At 49.9% G+C, this 23210-nt stretch overlaps 10 protein-coding genes across 10 annotated transcripts; 3 read left to right on the top strand and 7 right to left on the bottom strand.

The window, feature by feature from the left end:
* The first annotated feature begins 572 nt into the window (after positions 1-572).
* Positions 573-1979, top strand: BU24DRAFT_448887 (uncharacterized protein). The gene is made up of 2 exons (XM_033530917.1): positions 573-1290; positions 1368-1979. Exons 1-2 carry the CDS (start codon positions 910-912, stop codon positions 1635-1637), a joined length of 651 nt encoding a protein of 216 aa, XP_033385486.1. The 5' UTR covers positions 573-909; the 3' UTR covers positions 1638-1979.
* Positions 1980-2795: 816 nt separating this feature from the next.
* Positions 2796-4945, bottom strand: BU24DRAFT_490365 (pyruvate dehydrogenase kinase-like protein). The gene is made up of 5 exons (XM_033533709.1): positions 4542-4945; positions 4438-4462; positions 4184-4380; positions 3071-4113; positions 2796-2920 (listed from the first exon to the last, which is right to left on the bottom strand). Exons 1-5 carry the CDS (start codon positions 4581-4583, stop codon positions 2857-2859), a joined length of 1371 nt encoding a protein of 456 aa, XP_033385485.1. The 5' UTR covers positions 4584-4945; the 3' UTR covers positions 2796-2856.
* A 1766-nt stretch (positions 4946-6711) lies between these two features.
* On the bottom strand, positions 6712-7527 carry BU24DRAFT_460221 (cytochrome c; the record flags this gene model as incomplete). Its single annotated transcript, XM_033531803.1, has 4 exons — positions 6712-6831; positions 6912-7070; positions 7167-7198; positions 7512-7527. The coding sequence occupies 4 exons, from the start codon at positions 7525-7527 to the stop codon at positions 6712-6714; spliced, it is 327 nt and encodes a 108-aa protein (XP_033385484.1).
* Positions 7528-8831: 1304 nt separating this feature from the next.
* Positions 8832-10062, top strand: BU24DRAFT_460220 (NAD(P)-binding protein; the record flags this gene model as incomplete). The annotated part of the gene is made up of 6 exons (XM_033531802.1): positions 8832-9074; positions 9261-9344; positions 9397-9464; positions 9525-9803; positions 9854-9989; positions 10048-10062. 6 exons carry the CDS (start codon positions 8832-8834, stop codon positions 10060-10062), a joined length of 825 nt encoding a protein of 274 aa, XP_033385483.1.
* Positions 10063-10975: 913 nt separating this feature from the next.
* Positions 10976-13001, bottom strand: BU24DRAFT_388121 (uncharacterized protein). The gene is made up of 2 exons (XM_033525003.1): positions 12615-13001; positions 10976-12548 (listed from the first exon to the last, which is right to left on the bottom strand). Exons 1-2 carry the CDS (start codon positions 12665-12667, stop codon positions 11144-11146), a joined length of 1458 nt encoding a protein of 485 aa, XP_033385482.1. The 5' UTR covers positions 12668-13001; the 3' UTR covers positions 10976-11143.
* A 139-nt stretch (positions 13002-13140) lies between these two features.
* Positions 13141-14109, top strand: BU24DRAFT_420166 (uncharacterized protein). The gene has a single exon (XM_033527415.1). The coding sequence runs from the start codon at positions 13224-13226 to the stop codon at positions 14031-14033; it is 810 nt and encodes a 269-aa protein (XP_033385481.1). The 5' UTR covers positions 13141-13223; the 3' UTR covers positions 14034-14109.
* Positions 14110-15105: 996 nt separating this feature from the next.
* BU24DRAFT_144184 (uncharacterized protein) lies at positions 15106-15818 on the bottom strand. Its single transcript, XM_033521174.1, has one exon. The coding sequence runs from the start codon at positions 15604-15606 to the stop codon at positions 15262-15264; it is 345 nt and encodes a 114-aa protein (XP_033385480.1). The 5' UTR covers positions 15607-15818; the 3' UTR covers positions 15106-15261.
* Positions 15819-16474: 656 nt separating this feature from the next.
* BU24DRAFT_420163 (uncharacterized protein) lies at positions 16475-18252 on the bottom strand. The gene has a single exon (XM_033527414.1). The coding sequence runs from the start codon at positions 17901-17903 to the stop codon at positions 16914-16916; it is 990 nt and encodes a 329-aa protein (XP_033385479.1). The 5' UTR covers positions 17904-18252; the 3' UTR covers positions 16475-16913.
* A 686-nt stretch (positions 18253-18938) lies between these two features.
* BU24DRAFT_420162 (uncharacterized protein) lies at positions 18939-20305 on the bottom strand. Its single transcript, XM_033527413.1, has 3 exons — positions 19473-20305; positions 19105-19424; positions 18939-19051 (listed from the first exon to the last, which is right to left on the bottom strand). The coding sequence occupies exons 1-2, from the start codon at positions 20176-20178 to the stop codon at positions 19384-19386; spliced, it is 747 nt and encodes a 248-aa protein (XP_033385478.1). The 5' UTR covers positions 20179-20305; the 3' UTR covers positions 18939-19051; positions 19105-19383.
* A 149-nt stretch (positions 20306-20454) lies between these two features.
* On the bottom strand, positions 20455-22519 carry BU24DRAFT_440210 (Arginase/deacetylase; the record flags this gene model as incomplete). The annotated part of the gene is made up of 9 exons (XM_033530358.1): positions 20455-20949; positions 21004-21164; positions 21218-21528; positions 21586-21669; positions 21725-21862; positions 21918-22001; positions 22078-22168; positions 22230-22326; positions 22385-22519. 9 exons carry the CDS (start codon positions 22517-22519, stop codon positions 20863-20865), a joined length of 1188 nt encoding a protein of 395 aa, XP_033385477.1. The 3' UTR covers positions 20455-20862.
* Positions 22520-23210: the final 691 nt, after the last annotated feature.

The following is a 23210-nucleotide window of genomic DNA, read 5'->3' as shown; positions in this document are numbered from 1 at the left end:
CATGGCATTAGATCGAGCTACCCGCCTGGATGTACGCCTCTCGCGAGGGTAGAGAAGGGAGGGGTGGCACGGAATCATAACGACAACTAACGGACTGCATCACGGCGGGCAACGGAAGTTTGGGCTTCTGCCGAGTATATCACTGGAACGCGATCTCTTTGGAAGGTATTTTCCGCACTTTTAGGTTGATGCCAGAGTGTTGCCTCTTCATGAGTTGAGAGGCACATTTTGGGAAACCACGAAATTGAATGAATTTGGTCGTAAGCCAATCTTTTTCCTTGCCTGGTGGTCCTGTTCGATATGTTTACGTGATGTGGTATGTCCAATGTCAGCTTCGCCATCAAACGGAGCTCTCGGGAGTGAGCTGTCACTTCTCCGTCTACCATCATTCACAGGCATGCCCGTTGCGACGTGAGCAGTCATTCCTTTATCATATGATATGCGAAGTTTCCTCGCAATCCATACACCGCACGGCTCACATATTAGCAAAATAAATGTAGAGATTAAGATCCAAGAAATACCCGTATTTATAGTTTCAATTGACCAACATCCTTATACAGATTGAGAGGAGAGCGGTTCGATGAATAAGATGATGTCCTAGAAATCGCACGGACACAAGTCGGGGTTAAGCTTTCCAGACAACCCCGCTACGCTACCAACATCATTACATCCTCATAACTCGAACACTACACACTCGTACGTTCAAGTGCCATGCATACAGCCGTCATCTTTTCGTACTCGTACAGTCTACGGAGTACTGATATCAGACCAATCACCGTACTACCACCATAATAGAACCCCGAGATCTGACAATTCTTCCTTCCCGTGCTACCTACAACAAACAAACCTCCATTCCGATACACCCTCATCAAATATATCCTACACCCTCACACCTAGCAACCCACCACAATGCCGCCCCCGAACTCCCCAACCCTATCAACCACAATGCCACCACCAACCACCAGCCAAACCCTCCAAACCTCGCCCTTCCTCTCCACCGTCCTCAACCCCTCAACCTCGACCGCAGCACCCACACCATCCTCCCCCCACCCATCCACCCCTTCCCGCCCATCCTCCCGCACGAAACAACCCTCCACCGCGACCCAGCCCTTCACAAGCGCCCAGCAATCCCTCCAAGCCCGCAACAAACCCTACAACACCACGACATCCCCATCGTCGAGGGAGCAACCCGCCACCGAGTCCTTCGAGACGCGGCAGAGTCGCGCGCGCGCCGCGGACATCCTGGCGAGCGCGGAGCTGCTTGTGTGGTACGCTGGGGCAAGGAATGAGGTACGTTTTTCATGCTCTTCTCTCTTTAGACGAGCTCTCCCTTCCTTGGAAGGAGTTTATCTAACAATCGTGGACAGAGCGTACCGCAGACGAGACGGCACTATCAGAACATACTCCTCGGGTTGGCTTCTTCCTCCGCGGTGGACGGTGATGGGGGTCCAGGACGCCAGAAACAACAAAGTGGCGGCGGTGGAGGGCGTTTTGGACCAGGCGCCGGCGTCGATGCGTGGAGGGAGGAGTGGGAGATGCCCGTTGAAGAGAGGGCCGTTCTGCCGCAGGGGAGTCCCGGGGGCGCGAGTCCTGGGGGCTTTGGCAGGGGCGGTGTGAAGGGGAAGAGGAGGACATAATAATAGGAGTGTAGGGTACGGGGAGGAGAGCAAGGGGGTGGAGGAAGAGGAGGCGATATTGATACCCCGTCACTGTTTCGTCGTTGATATGGATGTACGGTGTACGACTTTATGGCTCTTTTAGGATTATGGATTGCTATCGTGTGGCTATGGGTTCTATGATACAAATGGATATTGGGTTGATTAGATAGATGGATGAGTGTACGAGTGAATGAATGGATTCGTTGTCGATTCGAATATCTGGTCTATGAGTATCATTTGATTGCATCATATCGATTCTCGTCCCCTTCTCTGAACAACCCTCTACCCAAATGTTGCCGAAACGAAAGGTCGGAACGTGGTAAACAATCGAGAGAAACCATACAAAAAAAAAGACATCATTCCAAAAAAAAAAGCAAAACCATTCATTTCTTCCCTCGTGGCCACTCCTCCCGTTTATACATAGTACAAGAAAAGATGCTCGTCCCAACCTCCGACCCCATCCATATCCGTCGTGATACGTAGGAAGGCAGGTAGATAGGGTAGATAGATAGATACATGGTAAAACACGTATTACGACTCCTCCGATTCGTGACGAACGACGGTTTTTCGCGTCGAATGACGATTGACAAATGGTAGATGGTAATGACGAACAACGACGATGCGGTCCGTCAAGGGAAAATGATGCAACCCCTCCCATATACTCCAATAATCGCCTTTTGCTTCTCGGAGAGAAGCTTTTGGAAAACGAAACGGGAAACCCCAAAAAAAATACACGCTGCTCGACACAAGCGGTGTTCGAGTCTTTACTCGTTCACTCACTCACGTCGACTTCTTTCCCCCTACCCGCCTAGTAGGACACGGCATCCAAAAGAGCTGTATCGCACACCGTGTAGGGAGATGGGACAAGGAGGAAGGCAGATCGTCGAGTTTACATGCCCTCCTCCATGCCGACGTTCCTCCACCAAGGCTTCTCGCCGCTCTCGGCGAACATCTCCTCCGCATCGCCGACCTGCCTCCTCTCGCTGACCTCCATGCTCGACAGCCCGTGGCCGTGGCCGCTGCCCTTGAGCTTCGACCGCATGGCCCGCAACGCCATCAGGTTGTTGCCGTGCCGCCTGTTCGAGCTGGAGCGAATGAATTCGTTACTGTTGTTTCTGTTGCTGTATGTAGAAATACCCGGCGCCAATCCTTGGGAGCGAATCGCGTTCTTCCATTCGTCCCTCATGACTGGTAATTGCTATTGCAAGGGTTCCGAGGACGAGCTCAGCCGGTTGAGGTGGAGGTAAACGTCGGTTCCGTAGCTGCTTGGTGGTCAGTATGTGCATAATATGCTGTGGGGGTTGCTTTATGTGTTTGTGCTCTCCAAAAGTTGTAAGGGACTGGGGAGGAAATGACAATATGCATGTGTGCAGTGTAGATAGACAGAAAAATAGAAGAGAAATAAAACTCACCCCTCCATGCTGATCAGCTTCAGGTCGCCGCCAAAGTACCTTGCGTACAGTCTTGATATCGGCAGTCCGTACCCGAACCCTGCCATCGGCGCCTTGAAGTCACTCTTGTTGAAATCCGGGTCCAGGCTGGGTGTCTGATCCACCGTCGTGTACATGTACGTCCAGACGAGCGGGATTGAGGAGCGCGGGATTCCCCCTCCCTCGTCAGACACCTTGATCGTGATGTCTTCCTTGCCTTCGGCTACGATCACCTTCGTCACGGGAAACTCGTCCTTGTCCTGTCCGTGTCTCTCCACGACGGCTCGGAGCGAGTTCTTGAGAGTCTCGAAGAGCATATGCGACAAATGGCCAGGGACGTACATGAAGCTGATGTCCGGGTTGCAAACGAGCTGGACCTTGGGCGCGTCGAAGAGTCCATAGTGGTCCTCGCAGACGAATCGCGCGTTCTCAATGGCCTCCATTGCGAGCTCGCGAACGTTGGTCCGCGTGCAAATGATACCGACGTAGTTCGGGTCGGAGCGCAACTTCTGGTCGGTAAGGGCGATGTGCTGGCCGATAAGCATGCGGATGCCGATGCGCGACATGTAGAACCGGTCGAGGAAGGCCTGGATGTTGTGGTCGATCTGCATGCGCTGCTTCTTCCTCTTCCACTCCAAAATGCCCTGTGCGACCGTCGTCACGACACTGTCGTGCCTCCTCTTGATCTTCTCCAGCGACTCGGCGAACTTGGTGTTGTATGCGGCCAGCTCCGGCGGCCATTCCTGCGCGTCATCGGCTGCGACAAAGTACCGTCTGTTCGCAGTTGCGCCCTTGACCTGTCGTCCAGGACCGTGGAGGCCGCCGTTGCCGTTGCCATTCCCGTTTCCGTTTCCATTTCCATTATCGTGATGCTCCGGCGCCGAACGGTATTGGCCCTTAACAATGCTGGGATTTTGAGTCGCCTTGCTAACCATCTGTGAAGTCTTGCCATTGCTCTTTGCAGGCCGCAGGAGCCGGTCTTTGATATCGGACGAAAGGTTCGGTCGGGGAAGGGTGACGAGCTCCTGTGGTGGGCGGTGCGGGTGAGCAAGGTGTCACGAGGAAGGTGCGCTGCAGACTTTTGTGCGGACTTACCTCGAATGACTGTGCATACCAATCCCTCACCCGTTGGATGGAGGGCATCTCGTTGAGGCCATCGGGGAGGTCGTGTAATTCTTGCACGCGATGTGCAAGTCGTATGGGGAGCTCTTCGGAGAGAAACTGTGACGCGCGGAAGAGAGTTCCGGTGGATGGTCTCTCCCCGAACTGTACCATCTGCCGTAATGAGACACCTGTATCATAAAATCAGAAATGTGAAGATGGCATGGAAGTATGTGGGACGGCCGTACCGGTCGCAGGGAAATTGCTGTAGTGCTATGGAACAAGATGTTAGCATTGGCCTGGGACGACTCGAAGATGGAGATGATGGGAAAGGATCGGGGAGATGACGTACCTTGATGGTGTCCATCAGCTTCTCTGATCGTTTCCACGACATGATGGCCAATTGCTCAAGGCCAAAACGGCCTCGTTCGCTGATACTGCCGCCAAAGTGATATGAAGCAAGTTAATGTATGAAGAGGTGAGTCGAATGGGCGGTGGACAAAGCTCGTTCGTAGATGGGTTTCCGCCCCGCTATGACGCTAATGGGGAAGGGAATGTAGAGGCCGAGGTAACGCCTGGTTATTCAACAGCACGGGGACGGGAGGATATGATATATTGATGGTACTCGTAGGATTGGCAATGGCAAAGGGGGAGAATGATGTGTGTATGAAATAAGAATAGATGGGAGGAGAAGGTAAGACATGCGAGTACCCAGCAAGAAATGCGTGGGGAGAGAGAGAGACGTGTGTGTGTGAGTAAGTGTCAAGTGTGTGGGAGGATTGATGAGTAAAGAAGGACGGATTTGGTGAGGTGACAAGTGACTGGGACTGAACATCAATGAATGAACTAATAAGATTGATCTTTACAGCCAGATGGAAACTCGAATCCATTATTGCATTTCATCATTATTATCATTGCTCTTCCAATCTCTCTGCTACGTATGCAATTCGATCTCCACACTTTGTCTTGGTCTCTCCCGCGCCAGTTCATCAAGCAAGCAAGCAAGCAAGCAAGCAAGCAGCTCCCACATCAAGCAACAAAGCAGATCACAGGTCAAGAGAGAGCTTTCACATGGGATTGACTCTATGGGAAGAAAGGAGAAAAGATGTGAATACACTACTTTACACTACATGTAAACCTATCCACTAACTATGCAGCCTTCCTTTCACCCAATCCATCCATCTAGAGGTATCTGCTCCATCCATCCATCAGTCCAGACTGTTTGGTATGCTCCGTAGTTACCATCACCACCCCCAGAGCTAGAGGTACCTAATTGCTGCACATGACACTACGGAATTTGGTAATTCAGCCCGCAAAGGACACCCACAATCCCGCAGTCCACTTTTCTGTCTTTTGCTTTTTTATTGTCTTCCTCTTTGGCAATCATGTTAATAACTATGTACCCTAATAGTATCAAACTATGTACATACTCCATACTCGGGATTGTAGGTGCCGTGGGGACTCGCATGCACCTTGCACACACACACTACTACCGAATTCGCACTACCTACAGCAAGCTAGATGGGCAGATGGACAGATGGGATGGACGGACGGATGTGATCGATGATTCGACTCCATAGACACGCACCTACATTACCATCTGACTTCTACGCGGTGTGTCGTGTGCGTGCATGCCCCTCGGCAAAACAGCCGGCGGCCATCCCCCATCCTCCTCGGCAGCGACCGGGAGCCTTGGTTGTTCGCTCTACCTGCCTGCTCATACGAGGGAGAGTACCTGGGACGTTTCCATAGCTCCGAACGTAAATGCTCGCGTGAGAAGACACATCCTTCAGCCATAGAGAAAAGGATGTCTTCCTCCCGCTCTTCGTCTATTGAATGTGTGTATCTCTTTATGAGAGGAGGGAATCAATCATGCGATCGTTGACTTTGTGGGCGGTTCCGCACTAGAAGTTCCAGTTCGTTCAAGAGTATTTATATGATAGGCTTTTATTGCTTCTCCATCTGGCATTGAAGACGAGCCCGCATGTAAAGGCCCAGCGGGATCATCCTCATCGACATCATTTGGCAGCACGGCAGGCCGATCATCAAGCACAGGGGAACTTGAGCGTGGAGATGCAACTCCATCCTGGCATGATCCTTGCAATGATGAGCGTTAGTCTCGCAGTCAAATCTTGTCCAGCTCCCACGTGCACCAAAGTATCACTATCGTCATCACCATCAAATAGTCAAAGAACATCCGGTCCAAAAAAAATTGTTTCGAGAGTGTGGAGAATGTGTTTCTATTGCGCCGCTATGACATATTCCAGTCATATGCAGCACCCGTAATTCAAAAAGAGACCGCTCCTTTTTGAGTAGCACAATAAATAATTTACACAGGAAGCAGACCGCGCCAATCTCCCTATCGTACGTCTATCATGCCTGTCTGATGGTACAAAATGGAAGAAGAGTTTGCGTCAAAGGGTCTTGGAAGAGTAAGAGTAAAAGGTGGTTCGTCGTGTCGGGTGGTAGAGAACGAGAGAGAGAATCCTAGCGCCCTAGGAGTGGGAGTGTTGGTAGGGCGTCTATGAGGTCTCCTCCTTGAGGAAAGTGATGAGGTCGTTACGGTCCTTGGGCTTCTTGAGACCACCGAAGGCCATCTTGGTACCGGGGATGTACTTCTTGGGGTTCTCGAGGTACTCGAACTATGCAGTGGTTAGCATTGGGCTCATTCTAATCACAACTACGACTGATCTCGTCGCTGAAAGGAAGGTAAAAAGCTTACGAGAGTCTCGTCGTTCCACTCAATGCCCTTCTGCTTGTTGGCGTCGGTGTAGGAGTAACCCTCAACCTGGCCAGTCTTGCGGCCGAAGAGACCGTGGAGCATGGGGCCGATCTTGTTACCCTCACCCTCCTTCAAGGTGTGGCACTGTGCGCAACGGGTCTATTGAAGATTCTGTTAGCAGGGTTTCGGAGAAGACGCCGGTCAGGGCAGAGCCATTGCCGTCGTGCGAAGAATTAAATTGTGAATAGAACGTACCTTGAAGAGGTTGGCACCCTTCTTAGCATCGCCTGTAGGTATCGTGTCAGTAGGATGTACAACATATTGTAGATGATGTTGACGTCGCCGGAGCGAGATCACTCGGGAAACGCGCCTCAGCTATCCTCTTTCTCTCCTGATCGCAAACTACGACAGACAGGCACCCGTGGGGTGGCGGTGACCAAAAGTTGGCGATGGATAGTGGATCGCTCAATGATCACTTTCCATGCCTTCTGAAGATGTCTAGTCATAGGGAACGAGTTCAATTGAGACGGAGGATGGCGTGGCAAGTTCTGAAGAGTGGATGACGTTGGACGGCGAAGATGATTGCCAGGAGGAGCGTACCCTTTTCGACACCCATTGTGAATGATGGAGGTGGATATGGAGTTTGAGTTAAAGGTAGAGAGAGAGTATAGTCGACGAAGGACTGTAGTTGAAGTGGAAGTAGAAGAGTGAGTTGAAGAGTAGAAGTAGAAGATAGGAGGAGTGAAAAAGTCGGAGGAGGATGGGTGAGAAGAAAAAGGCGCTTTCCCTTGGGGTCCTGGGATTTGTTGGTCGCTGGGGCTCCGTGGCTGCCACTTCCGCCGTCATTTTTGCCAGGTTTTCGGGATTAGGGTTAGTCTTAGCGTCACGTGGTCGTCAGCCTCAACAACTCCCATCTGATTGGTGCAATTCCGTCTCTTCACTCGGAACTCCTCGGGCGATCTCGGGCCACGCTTGGGCCAGGAAATCGATCGTCACGAGGTACCTCATAGTTAAGTGGCTTCATTTGCCATATACAGACAGACAGACAGACAGTAGTAAGGTACCCGTCTGATTATAGAGGTTCATCTACGGAGTATATAGTATCATCTATGGCCTATCAGATGCCAGACAGACATCAGATGAAGGAATCCATTATTTATTATAGCATTCAACACCCATACTGAACAGTCGCACTTTTCGGTTGCTGGTACCCGCAGTACTTGTATATACTTCCTTTTAGGGTGCGTTCATGCAGTATCCTTTTGTACAGGTACTTTCGGAGTACTCGTACCTAGGTACCTAGTCATTCACCCCGATAAGACTGTTGGCTTCAAGCCGTATGCATCGGTATATATGGATGTCTAGTTGTATTTATTCAGTATTTGTTTACCTGTTTATCTCTTCCATTCATGAGTATAATTATTACTATAATTATCATATTGACGACATCGCCTTGTCTGCCATGTAAGTACCTAGAGTTGTCCCCTCCTCCCACCACCTAAACCTAATGAACAAACACCCCCACCTTTGTCGTCACAGCCTTATTGCTGCTCATCATGTCTTCACACATTTGATGCCCTGTCATCAACCAATGTTCCAGACTCTCTCTTCAATACCACCTATTACATATTCGTACTTGTCGCCCTGCCTCGAGTCTCGTGATCCTTCTTCTTCATCAACTCTACATGAGGGGCACCTTAACTCCGTACCATAACTCTCTACTCGTATTATTGACTGAGCAACGGTCGGTTCAAGTACACCTACGTACCCGGCCAACCTTTCTGTAATTGCCCTCTTACATACATACCGTGGAAAAGAAAGGTAGACACGAGTATCATCTTGCTTGCACCGCACCGCACCGCACCTCGGTCTGCTTTCCCACCTATACTCCCCTTCCCTGCAACGCTCCATCGCTCTATCATGAACCAGATCCCCGATATCCTATACTCTGAGCAAGATTTTACCACTTGGTTGATCGTGGGCGCCAGCAGAGGCATCGGTCTCGAATTCGTGCGGCAGCTCTTAGCCAGGGAAGAGCGGATCGTTGCAACGGTCCGCGAGCCTTGGGCCTCCCATGCGTCAGGTTTGTGGGGTCAGGCTGGTAGCGACCACGGCCGTTGTCAGATGTACATATGTGACATTCTATCCGAAGAGAGCATCATCGTATGTCCTCCCATTTTGCTATCTACCATTCTTCGCCTTCGCCTTCTTCTTCATAATCGCTGTCGATTTTGTCGCTATTTGCCGTCGTTGTTGCATCCACGCCTACATCACTTTTACACAGCACAGATACAGCATGCCCTCGTTATACAACCATTCGACCAATCATTTTATTGACTTCCGCCTCAGAAATTTGTCGCCCAGATAGCCGCCATACCAAACTTCAAGATTGATTATGTTGTCATCAATGCCGGAGTGCTGAGATACCCTAATGTAAGCCACATGTATCGTCGTCTGGGGGCTGCCGCTAATCCTGCCCTGACAGAGATCGACTGAACTGTGTGTCTCCCACCAATCCACTACCTCCGGCTGTTATGTTCAATGCCGCGCCCTGTACCTCCATGTACATAATTGCACCCCTTGGTCCTATCATACTGATGCTCTGTTCAACAGGTCATTTGACGAGTTCGCCTTCCATCTCCACACAAATACCATAGGCCCCATCATCACCGCACAGAAACTGCTGCAAACCAACATCCCCATTGGTACCATCGTCTTCATGTCCAGTGACTCTGGCTCACATGGTAATTTCCGAGAGATGGAGGACGGTTTCGCCGCATACGCAGCATCGAAGGCCGCCCTCAACATGGCAGTGAGACACATGGCTGCTGAATTGAAGAGAAAAGATGACGACACTATCATCTTAGCCATGCATCCTGGCGAAGTCGCCACGTGAGTCTACCTGTCGTATCTCTTGAGCACCCAAATTAACTTGCTCCTAGTGACATGGCAAACATCAACCTCCCTTGGGAGGTCCATGGAATCATCACGCCTGAAGAGTCCGTTCGTCGAATGATTGACGTGATACAAAGCAAAGGCATCCAGCACAGTGGAACGTTTTGGACATATGAAGATAAGGTAATATATCGCAACCAAATGATTCCATGAACACACGCTAACATCTGCGCGTGCGTAGCCTTACGTCTGGTGACAATGGGAACAAAGTATTCACGCTTTTCCGTTCCCTACCCCGAAATACCCTTCCTCATCATCTTTTCCGCCTCTTTCAGAACACGAAGGCAAAATGGTATGCCTCAGTATACGTTTGAGCAAGATAGCACTTAACATGATACCCACTTGAGGCTCACAAAAATATACAATGACTCTTCTGATAACTTCCCAGATCTTTAGTTGCTACATACTATGATTTTCTTGTCTATCAATGAGTACAGACAGATGTGCTTGGTTAGTTGGGGCTGAGCTTCGAGTGCATGCCAACAAATGGTCCGATGATGAGGGATCAACAGCCAGCGGTACTCTCTTGGCCCAATGTCGATGTCAGTGTTGACTATGACTCGGAAAACAACAAAACAAGGACCTAGGGGACCTCAAACTCAAACATTCATTTCTTGCCCTTTGCGCGCCAGAACAAATCCACCAAAAGTCGCCTACGATCGTGTCACCTTTTCTCATTAAAGAGTTCAGCCAAATGTACCAGGATCCCTAAATAAGCACTGCAAAACCGGAGAACCAAAATGTCTTCCAATCCGTCCGTCTTAGGGATGATCCGTTCCTGGGTGCCTCATCTCTTCAAAAGATGAAACAGTAAACCCCTTTTCTCAACGCTTCTTGGAGACACACGAGACTCGAGGATCTCCTATTTCCATGGATATATTAAAATTCCGCCGGTGCCTGCGTAACGATACACACCTGGAGGAATCCGTACATCCTTGGGCAGTTGCATGCAATTCTCTCACTAATCCAATGGAGTTGCGCCTCTAAATGCATGGGAACTAGCCGTTTCGTCTCACTTTCGCTTTCTTCACAATATTAATAAATCGACAACTGCCCGGTCGGTTCGAAGTCATGCAAACCCATGATGAATGCATTAATTTCAATATCAAAGAGTCATGAAGCCATTTCCGATCCCGCTACTTCAAAGTCGAGTCGAGTACATCAATTTCGTGGCAAGAACGCTGTGCTAACAGGCAAAGAGACGAGAAACCACCCCTCCCCCATAAAAGAAACAATGGATCCATCGAAAAGCCAACGACAGCTCCCTGGGTAACGCATCAAAAGATCCTCCCCAACGCCGCCGAAGCAACGCGAACAGAAGTCCAAGCCGACAACCCCACAACCCCCAGAAAGATCCCCAACGTCCTCAGGTTCCTCCACTCAATACTCGACCCCACAAGCTTGGAACCACTCATCTTGCCCATGTCCGTCACTGTCTCGTACTCGGGCACGTACTTGAACTCAAACATGGTCTCCGTACCCGCGAGACCCCACTTCGCCTCGACAATGACGGCGTAGAACAATTTCTTCAGGCGGGCAATCTTACGGCGGTCGAGGTATGGGATCGCGCGGTAAATGTAGCAAAGCGTAATGAAGAACAGACACTGCCCCGCCATGAGCGCCCAGTAGTAAAACGACACGCGCGGGAGGTCGAGGGCGTCGGCAAGCTCATTGCCGTTCAGCCAGCGCGCACTGGCGATCAGCATGTCCGCTGAGACGTAGGTTGGTGGCTGTTTCTCGAGCGCGTGGATGATGTTGTTGGCGAGCACTTTGGACATGTCGGACGGGTGGACTTCGTTGTAGAAGAGGGATTCCATGACGGCTTTTGCTTTGGCAGCCGTGGAGAAGTCTTCGTGCGGCGTGCCGAGGAGGTAGCCGATGTAGCGCCAGAGCGCGACGTAGTCGGTCTTTTCCTGCTCGCGGAGGTAGATGCCCTGGCGGGGGAAACTGATCCAGATCAGTGTCGCGCAGAAGGTGCCGATGGTTGCCATCTGGTCGAGGTCGTTGACGGGGACTCCCCATTCCTCGACGTTGTAGTAGCTCGGGCGTTGTTTGGCGAGCTTGAGGATGCGTTGGCGGACCGCGGCGTGCAGGAGTCGAACGCGAACGGATGAAGCATGTCCCTCTCCTCCCGGCTTGAGAGATTCGAGGGAGCGGGTGCATTGAAGTATATGCTGTGTCGTCTCGAATAGTCGTCTTCTTGCCACTTTCGTCGAGAAGCCACCGGTGCGGGCGAGCGTTTCTACAACTCGGGCAGCACCCATCCCGCCGAGTAGGGATTGGAACGTGAGACCCGTCAAAGCTGGTCCTCCATACCGATAGAAAACATCCTGGCCCCGTTCGAGCTGCTCCCAATCGACCCATTCTGGGATGGTGTTCACTTCGTCCCAGAGCTCTTGCAGCTTCGGATCGGACTCGTGATGTTCCACGAGTAATGCATAAAGGTCTCTTTGCGGCACCAATAGTGGCTCTTTAGACTTCTCTCCGTTTACAGTTGTGTCGGGTGCTTGGTTTTGCTGGCTGCTATTGCTTCTGGGCAGTGATCCCTTATTCGCTGGTGGCGAAATAGCATTCAAGCGGTCCAGACATTCTTCTGCGAGGACATCGTAGGAGTGCTTGAGCTTTTCCGAGCGCTCAGGTGTGAAGTGGTCTTCTGTCCATTCAAATTCGTAGCCCCAGCAACTGTGTGCGATAGTTAGAATGGTAGTTCTTTTGAGTCTGAATTTAAATTGTTATTTTGGATCTTACTATCGAGTATTCTCTGTCTGCCTTCGGAAAGGATTTAGACTTCGCCACGCCATGTTGTAACTTGAAAAACGGTCCAACACAAACAAGACTAAAAAGGCTTCATGCAATTAATTCTCTCCTTGTGCGAAAACTGCCAAAAGGGTCTAAAGATGAGATAAGTACTTCATAAATAGATCGAAGACGAAACTACTGAAGTCATATGAAGCCGAGGCGCTTGGACCATGAATGTTGGATCGGCAGTGTCCCTCCCCCAATGCGGTGGAGAGGAGAACGAGTGGTCTTCGGTAGGGATGTTTGGTTACTTCGGATAATTTGACTTTTTGCGAGTCGCAGATACAGAATAATCTATACGTGCTGATATGCAAGTTATGTATCACGTTCTCTGAAGATTCTTGGATTTCGTTTAGCATTCAAATGGTGACGCATGGACTAACTAATAGAATCGGCGGAAATAGTTCCTTCTGTGGCTGCTACAAGTGTGGCTTGATACCGCCGCCAAAACGCCTACGCTAAAGATTTCATTCTCCAAAAGTCCTGCAACTCTCGCCATACAAAACACAACAACGCCCCGTTCCGTCTGTCTTGTAGCCATTCCAATTCGATACAGCCATGACTTGCACTTCTTGTTCACGGAATGTTCTGAATTCATTTATCTCTGCTTTCGTACCTATCAAATCTACTCTACACACGCCTCCGAATGCATTCCGAACGGCACAATTCGCACGATTCCACTCCGCAGCTGTGCGGCTAGAAGATGCAAACCCGTCCGAGCAGACCCCTCGAAGACACCGCAAGAAATCCTCCACTACGCCCTCTCCTCCAGAGACCTCGCAGCGCGTAGCCAAGCAATCCACGACCACAAAAACCCCTTCAACTCAAGAACCACCGCAACCCACACCGCCCAAGAAAAAGATGGAAAGATGGCAAATACAAAAGGCAGCTCTGAAGGAGAAACTCGGCGGCGAAGCCTGGAATCCGCGCAAGAAGCTCTCCCCGGACACTATGGAAGGGATTCGACACCTACACTTCTCGCAGCCTGAGCGCTTCACGCTGGGCCTGCTCGCGGACCACTTCAAAGTCTCTCCGGAGGCCGTGCGGCGGATTCTGAAGAGCAAGTGGAGGCCGTCAGAAGAGGAGCAGGAGGAGAGGCTGGCAAGGTGGGATAAGCGCGGGGAGAGGATCTGGTCGAATCTCGTGGAGCTTGGGGTCAAGCCGCCGAAGAGGTGGAGGGAGATGGGGGTGGGGAGAGCAGCGAGGGGACAGGTGCCGAAGTGGAAATCTAGGGGCAGGAACTCGGTTGCTGTTAACGACAGTATGGTGGAGGATCGGGAGAGCATTATACCCTTTGTGGATGGAAGTACTGGAGAGCGACTTGAGACACCTAGAGTACTGGACAGACCGCTCAGAGAGCGGTTGTGATCAGTTGGATCAGGATACCAATCCAATTGGTGTTGGGTCTCAGTCACGCGAGCGACATGTGTATGAACATGGGTTCTAATGCGCGGTGGTGCAACAGACAGACACGCAGACATGCAGACATGCAAATGACCATGATATCATCCGACGCAAATTGACCTTACACTCTCTATGACGTGAACGCCTTCTTCCCTTCTTTCCATCGTCGGCCCCGGCCCGCCCGGCCATAGCTCCCTCCACTCTCAAAGATCGTGCATCACGAAGCATTACAACGTCACTCTCTCCCATGTTAAGGTACACGCCTCACCGCGCCGCATCCGCCATCTTCCACCACGGACAGTTGAATACTGAATAGTAGACCCTCACCTACCTAGACTCGATTAGCCATGTTACTCACTTGTAAAATTAGAAAACCCATCAGGGTTTTTCCGGCGGGTAGCGAATTAATTCCTTTCGCCTTCCAAGAGCATGCCTGCGCGACGGAACTTGTGGGAAGCTCGTGTCCATTCCGAGTACCGTGATTTTCAGTAATTGGCTCCCCCCTGCATTACTCGTATTAAGAGAAAAAAGTAGAGAGAGAAAACTGGCTTCGAGAAAAGTCGCTTAAAATAGACCATGCAGTGTTTTTTGAGTTTTTTGTAAGTTAAGTTAGGTTACATGCGAGGTTGTATTGATCCCTGGAGATGATCGACCGTTAGTCTCGGGCAGATTCGCGCGCTAGGTTTTATGGTTTTGGTCAGGAACAGAGCACAAGACGTCGAACAAGTGTTTCCTATGCGGATAGGTAGATAATCTCTGGTTGATAGAATTGAAATTCATCTTTTAGGATTTGTAGTTGTACATATGTCACAGAGTATACAAGAAAGTTGTTTGAATCTAGTTGATGATGATTTCAAGTTGTTGATTATTACATTATAAAGGTTCTATTAGACAAAAGAAGTAGAAGTAGAAGAATCGAAGATATTTCCTTCTCCCTCTCTCTCTCTCTTTCCCGCTTGTCGAAAATAAATATTTACTCAGAAAGCAAAAGGTGGTATCTTGCTTTTTAATCCAATCCAAAAATAAATCCAAATAACTTTTTTCTTCCCATCTCGGTAGATGTGTGTCGTGATATCGTCCCGTGTAAGTTCCCCTAATTAAAGATCCTCCATGGTGTGTTTGTTGCTAAGCCGAATGTGCTGATGAATGAAATGTCTCAAGGAGAATCAATTCTCGAGTGCTTTCAAGATGTCTAGCACTCGACGGAAGCCCTGGGAGTAACGTAGGTGGAGTTGACCCTGGACTGGTTGGGGCTGGAGCCGCCGCCGTAGTAGGCGCTGTATGCGGCGTTCATGCTTCGGTGGTGCTCGACAACGGCCTTCTTGATGGACTTCCAGGTCTTGTTGGACTTGTGCTCCTTGGGCTCCTTGTGCTCGACGGAGTCATGGCTAGCGCGCCTGGAGGTAGCCTGAGAGCTGGGGTTGGATCCGTAAGCTCCGCCGTAGTAGGTGTTGAAGGCAGCGTTGAGACCGTCATGGTGAGCCTTGGCCTTGTGGGCGAGGGTGGAGATGAAAGATGGGGTGTTGGTGGTGGCCATTGTAATGTTTGGTGGTTGATGTTGTGGTTGTTGATTGGTTGGTAGCGGAGAATGTGATTGGTGGTTCGAGTAGAATTCGAGACGTTCAATTGGAATCGATGATGTTCGTTTGAATAGCTGTTGATTGCTGTTGTTCGATGGTGTGGAATGCTAGGCTGATGAGGAGTAATTTCGTGGAGTAGCTCCGTCTCTTTATATATGTGGTCTGGTGGCCGCAAACATTTTGAATGTGACCCTGGCCTGGCAACATCGTCATGACATCGTCGTCCCTTCGTCCCTGGACTAGCTTACAAAATCTTCTGTTGGTCAGCGCACGCCCTACACCGGGAGATGTCAATATGTTCGGGTGACACAGCACAAAGGGAGTGACGATGTTGCAATGGTACAGTAATTCAAAACGGCTAGGCTAGACCATATCCGGCGTTATGTCAGGTAACGTGGTAGCGGGACAAGCAAGTGATTGGTTGGAATGGCTGAATAATTGTATTGGCTGACCAAACAGTGCATCCTACCAGGGACGAATCCCCGTTTCCCGGCGGGAAAGAATTTGGTAGAAGTTTGCATGCATCCCTGTACAGGAGTGACTCTGGCACATTCGAAACCTCGTGGCCACGCAAATTCCGTGATCAGGATCCATTCCGACGCCGTTCGTGATGCAAATCCAGTTTCCATCGGCTGTGGCGTGACGGCCCGTGAGGCTCTTGATGAAAATTTAGTTTCTCTGACATAATGTCTACTATATTCGGCCATTGGACGAATGGTCGGGCCAGCTTTTCGCCCTAGTACCGCAAGTAGCCGCAAATCCAGAGCCTCATCACCATTGTTCAAGGTCCGCAGAGGCCCACAACGTGGGCAACGACAGGCTGGGGGATTTTCTTGCTTTGCTGTTGAACTATTGCTGAAAATTTCATACCGACTCGCGATCTCAAATTCTGATGTTCCATAGCACCCCCCTGCGTACCTCTTTAGCCTTTAACGTGCTAGGCCCAGGGCCGGTCGCATCACGATACCTTCGATGGTCGTGGTCGCACGAAATGACTGGAAGGATCGAGCATTTCGAGGGGGTAATGAGATCCACCATAAATCTCACGATGCCAACTGCGGTGATACATTGAGCTCGTGATGAGGCATTTCGTGGATACAATCGGGCTTTCAATGCCGACGGAGTGGTGGAGAGATTTTCAGGTACACGCATGTACACCGAGTGCAATACGGCACAATATGGCGAACGTGGTTCAGAATTTGCCGTTATTCGAAGTCCGCAATTGAAGTCTGTATGGCGACGTGCTGTCGAGCACCTCGATTCCTCACGAGCTCCACCTCATGAAACCAAATGCGGCATTCAGCACCACTCCCATCGCGACCGCTAGTTGCCGTCTCCTCGGCCAGACGCCCTCTTCTCTAAAACCCCAGATCAGGGCTCCTAGCGGCCAGAAGAATCCAGTCAAGTATCCATATAGCATATCATCTAACCCGCCCTCCTCCACTGTAAACCCAGCACCCCAGCCAGCATCTGCCTCGCCCGTGAGTGCTGGCGAGGGGTCTGTAGCCGTGGAGTCAAGCCATCTATCTTCCAAAGCGCGCATCTCTGTTTGACTCGGCATGGTGTCCGGTGTATGTGTATAGCTCAGGTTGGTCTGGAAATGGGATCGCAGAGATGCCACCTCCTGGGCAGTGAACCCGGATGCAAGCAATCTGTCGAAGCCTTGCGGTGCAGGCGCAGTGGTTGTGCTCCCCCTTCTTCGGCCATCATTTCTCCCGCTGATGCCACCGCTAATCGACCGGCGATGCGCCTTAGTATCGGATGACTCCAGCTCGTGCTGAAGAGATAGTTCAGACGCATGCGCAGTACTAGCTTCTGCAGACAATTCACTGGCAGATAGCGCATCACCCAGTGAGCAGTGTATATAGTATTTCTTTGCCTCTTGTTGTAAATGCACATTCGGCGAAACACCAGCCGTATCTTTCACCGGCAATTTCCCTTTGCCTTTGCCATTGTCATTGCTGCCCGGATCCTGATAAATGTGTGTTCTATCTCGAGACGGAGGCGGTGGCGGTAGGCGGAGTGATGTACTCAGAGGTGCAGCATCTGCCAGGACCTTTCCTGCATAAATAAGACGCAGGCGCGAGGCGGCGAGCGAGGGGGGGAGGTTTGGCCTGATCAGTTGCTTGAGTGACAGGGTCGTTGTCGTTCGTGGTGATGGTATAGGAAGCGAAAGGTCCGGTATCGAAGCTGCGAAGCGCACGATTAGGTGGACAAGCTGGTCTGGCAGAGGGTTCAGATCTGGCGCTGCCATCGTGGTGGTGGTGAGGATGGTGATAGGGATTATGGTGACAGGCAGGCGTGTTCAGGACGGGGAATGCGTCATGGAGTGACGACGTCGTCGTCAATGGACACACGACATGAGACTATGCGGAGATCGATCGAGGTGCTAGTTAGTTGCAATTAATCAAGGGCATTAACCCTTATCGAGTGTATGTGCATGGTTGTGGGGAAGGGATCTTGTTGTTCTTGATAAACGATGATCCGATACTAGAGCTTGGCGGATGCGGAGCGTCATTGATCGCGCCGGGTACTATATCCGAAGCACTATTTCCGAGCTCTACCATATGCCTTTAGTGATACTATGTGCTTGTTCGGCTCTCCATTTCAAAATATCATTTTCTAGAAGATAACAGAGTCAGCCAGAAATAGATTCCACTAGGAAATGGAGTTTGCTGTTTGATATTCCGTTCTATCAATTATTCGATCACATAATACAGCAAGTCGAAATACAACTTTCATTCTGAATCAACTTGCTCGCCTTAGATAACTAGGATCGATAGGATTGTTACCTTTCGATTTCAGAAATGACTTCCTGATATCTTTCGGTCTTGCAATAGGGGAATTAGGAGCTGAAGAGACATACTTAGGTGACGTCGCTAGCCAAATGGCAGCTCAACTTATGCCCGAAAAATGCCATTTCTATCAAACACGACATCCATTTCTCCATTTGACAAAGTGCTGAGGGCTGAAAAATGCCACTTTTCCGGATGACATGGACGTTTCCGAACAGGCCCTATTGCTATTGTATACAGATGGTAATCAAGTCGGGTCATGTGTGCTAGCGTTTTTAGCAAATCCAACGGAGATTCATGTACATAAACTGGACACTACTACCCCACACTTGCATTTGAAATCAAACTAACATCTTAACGTGAAAAATGGCAATCGTTCACATTGTTCTCTTTGAATTCAAATCAGGGATACCCACAGAGTTGATAGATGAGGTATGTTTCATTAATTATGCTTCACTAATATACACTGACGTTATATATGTTGGTATCCATAAAGACATGCAAAAGCATGATGGCACTGCGAGAGCAGTGCATCCACCCAACGACCCAACAACCATATGTGAAGTCGCTCGTTGGTGGGAGAAATAATAGTCCTGAAGGGCATGCAGTAATTACCACCAATATTTCTATAAAAATGTGTCCCGATCTAAAAATGTATAGGGTGGATTGAGTCATGGCTTCGTCGCCGAGTTTGACAACGAGGAGGATCGCGAGTATTATTTGAACAAAGATCCTGCCCACCTGGCCTTTGTAAAGAGTGTTGGCGCCGTAGTACAGAATGTTCGGGTTCTTGACTTTACTCCTGGAAAGTTTTGATCCCAACGGTCATCGAATGTGGATTTGTAATCCTCAAATGCCTTAGCCGGAGATGCATCGGACAAGCCAGAGAAACATGATTAGAAGAATGAGAAAGAAAGTTTCGAGTGATCAGTATTGTAATTATCCGACACTGAACGACTCTCCACATCCGCATTGTTCCGCTGTTTATTTGTTAGTTTTGTAAAGTGTATGATTTGCAGATGACTCACTCATATTAGGGTTCTTGAAGACAAATCTCTGATTAAGCTTGTCCTCGAGCCAATCCATCTCGCTGCCAATAATATTCAGAAGGGCCTTGTTGTCGATGAGGACCTTGACGCCATCCTGATCCACTTGTTCATCCAACTTAGATGGCTTGTCCACGTACTCCAAGTGATACGCCAATCCTGAGCAACCTTTGGCCTTGGTGCCGATTCTTATCAACTTTGGTTCTGGTTGATTCAATAGCTCTCTAAGATGTGAAACGGCGGATGGAGACAGGGTGATGGTCGCTTTGCGTGGGCCGAATTTGTATCTGCGCGGCCTGAGAGGTTTGGCTGGCTGTTGCGGTTGGGATTTCTGAGCCTCGCCTTCCGAAATTTTGGTGCTCTTGTATTGGTTCCACGTAGGAATATCTCGTTGCTCTTGCGACGATTGTGATGGCATTGAATTGCGGACCTCGGGTATTCCGCCCGCTATCGACGTGTTCGGCACCCCAAAATTCCGTGGCGGCGGCTCCAGACCCAACGACGAGGGTCGGTATGCAGTCGCTGTTTGTAGTTGACGCTTGGAGGACTGTCGGTATGGTGTGAATGATGAGAAGGCTCGTGAGCATTGCGGACAGTTTCGTGCGGCGGAGGAGGTTGAGGCGGCAAATCTGTTAAAAGCGGAGGTGGACATGGCGCTGAACGTCCCCGCTGTCCGAGGCAAGGCCATGATGTAAGATCTCAAAATGAACTGTTGTTAACGGTGAAGACGTTCTTAGGCGTGTAAAAGGGCAAGTGTAGGTGAGTAGTGATGGTGAGTAGTTGAGTGAGAATGTTGAAGTGTATTTGTGTTCGCCTGCGGTGCTAATGTCGATGTCATATGGCTCTGGAACGGAGAATCCCGTACAAGCGGATTACCAATGCCTGTCGCTGATTGGCCAACACTCCGATGCCTATTTAGGTAGCTCCGATCCCGATTTGCTGCAACCTGGTTCCCTGCGCACTTCTAGAATGTATTTTCTACCATCACCTGTTCCATCTCGTATCAGTCAGCGCATCAAATGACAACCAAAACACTTGGTGCCAGATTTCTAGATGTACTTCTCTGGTCTCATCTGGACTGGCCTGGTCTGGCTAATAAAGTTTCATCACTTTATGATCTGATCTGATTTGATCTGATACGACATTTTACGGCACATCTTGTTCATCGTTCAATTTACATTGTCATTGCTAATTCATTGATAGATCCACCATACAAGCGCATCATCCTAAATCATTCCAACTGATACATGATATGATGCATCTAAATGTTCACTAAGCCACTCATGCTTTTCCTCGTAACTCCTCAAATCTCTTCGTGCTACCCCCTCACAGATCTCTACGATAGTTGGGTATACTGCTTCTTCTCAAAGCTCTACTTGAGCTCGAGGGTCTCGCCCTTCTCCATGAGGCTGAGGGGCCCCTTCTTGACCATGAGGGTCATGACCTCGTACAAGACATCCTGTTTCACGAATTAGTTTCTTATGAATACATGTATGGAGCTATGAAAACTTACAGCAGCGGCCATGGTGGTCAACTCGGCGTTAGTGTCGTAGGCAGGAGCGACCTCGACAATATCGGCAGCGATGAGGTTAACGCCCTCAAGACCACGGATGATGGTGCGGAGCTCACGGGTGGTCCATCCACCAGTCTCGGGGGTACCGGTAGCAGGGGCGACTGTCATCATCCCGTTAGTCAATGCACATGAATATAGTAGATATGTAACCTACAAGCTGGGTCAAGAGTGTCGATATCGATACTGAGGTAGACGGGGTTGGTGGTGCCGACACGCTCCTTGATCTTCTTGATGATGCCGTCAATGCCAATCTTGTCAATCTCCCTAGCCTCAACGATGGAGAAACCGCAGTATCCGTCGTTCTCGTAGTCGGAGGGTCCAGACAGTGTCGTGCGGATACCGGCGTGGATATTGGTGTCGTTGGCAAGGAGTCCCTCCTGTGCGGCGTGGAAGAAGTAGGTACCGTGGTTGATACTGGCCTGCTCGGAAGGAGATCCACCGAAGACCTTGGGCTTCCAGGTGTCGCTAACATGGGATTAACAATGCGTCCAATATGAGTCAAGTGTGGATGTTTGTACTTACAGATGGCTGTCGAAGTGAATGACGGTGACTGGGCCGTACTCACGGTTGATCGACCTCAACAATGGGAGAGTAATAGTGTGGTCACTACATATCAATTAGTATGAGTTACGCGATACTGGAGCTAGTTGATTTTGCTTACCCTCCGAGAGTGATGACACGAGGGAGAGTCCTGCCCTTCTTGGAAGGACCAGGCTGGTTCGCATGGGTGTGAGGCTTGCGGGAGAGAACCAAGTTGTGACCCTCCTCGATCTGCTGCAGAGCGTAGGCATTGTCGTATCTGAGTTATTGTTTAGCATTGATCTTCCTAGTTTGAATCTCTTGCACAAACTTACGAGGTAACTGGGATGTCACCGCAGTCAATGACCTTGGCCCAAGAGTTGAAAGGGTTCGCAGCCAAAGGAACGTTGTATCCGCCACTAAATCCAACCCTTCGTGAGCCTTTGGACTCACAAAGAGCAAATAATAAGCATGGGGTCTTGAGTGTAAACGTACTAGAGATTGAGACGGCGAGAACCTTGTCTGATACCGCTAGGACCGAAACGAGCTCCGGGACGGTAAGAAGTTCCAGTGTCGAAGGGAGCACCTAGAATCATACTGTTAGCACAAACATCATCGAGGAAACTGGATCAAACTGGAGAACATACCAAGGAAAGCAATATCGTAGTCAGCGGCGTGGGAGGAAAGGCACGGGCTGTACGGGATGCGACCGAAGGTAGAGATTCCAGAGAAGACGGCATCGGCCTACACTTATGTCAATGGCTTTCATTCAACAATCTCATATAACGAAGGGTTTACATACTTGAGTGCCACCGTCACCGGGCAATGTGTTGTACCACAGGCCGTTGTGAGGGCCTTCGAAAACCTCTTGATGGTCGTGGTCGCCGTGGGCAGCAACCACAGCGGCGAGGCCTACCAAAGTGCTAGGGAACTTCATGATGACTGAGAGCAAATGAATTGAGGAGAGTGAGGATGCAATGAAAGAGAAGAAAAAAGAGCGGACAAGAGCTGGTAAATATTCACTCCCAGTTGGATCGGCGTGCATCTTGACCTATGCATTTTAGGTAAACAGCTCGGAGCTGTCCTGGTATAATCCAGGCGTGAATTAGGTCATTTGCTGTACATCATCGGACCGCAGAAGGCGCCGTTATGCCTAATCATCGTACTCTGAAGCGGCCATTCGCCATTCAACTATGGAAATAATAGAGATGTGAAGTGCATGCTTGCGGTTGAGCTGCCGGTATTGGCGATGGTCGGCTCTATCGATACCAATTGACCAATGGGAGCATTCCGTGCAGTTTCGTAAACGCGACACTCATCGCACGCGCATAGCTTCCACCATCGTCTTATCAGGTTATGACCGAATTACTCAGGACAAGTCCTCGTAAAGCTGCACTACTTCCTTGATCCCCGCTCCTTTTTACGTATCGCCAAATTAGCGTGCATCCTAACGAATGCTTGGTGCGCCCTCAAACCCTGGAAATGTGTAATTTCGTTATCTGTGTATAACCCCCAGCTGCGTATGTGCCAGATGCTACATATACACAGTACAGTCATCATACAAGTAAGAGAAGGCTACGTGAGACCAAGCAGTCTCTCCGTAAAGTACGAGATAGATGCTTTTGTTC

Source organism: Aaosphaeria arxii, assembly GCF_010015735.1.
Source record: "Aaosphaeria arxii CBS 175.79 unplaced genomic scaffold BU24scaffold_3, whole genome shotgun sequence".
Taxonomy (NCBI): domain Eukaryota; kingdom Fungi; phylum Ascomycota; class Dothideomycetes; order Pleosporales; genus Aaosphaeria; species Aaosphaeria arxii.
Note: the sequence above shows the minus strand (reverse complement) of the source record. Positions and strands in the feature narration are given on the sequence as shown.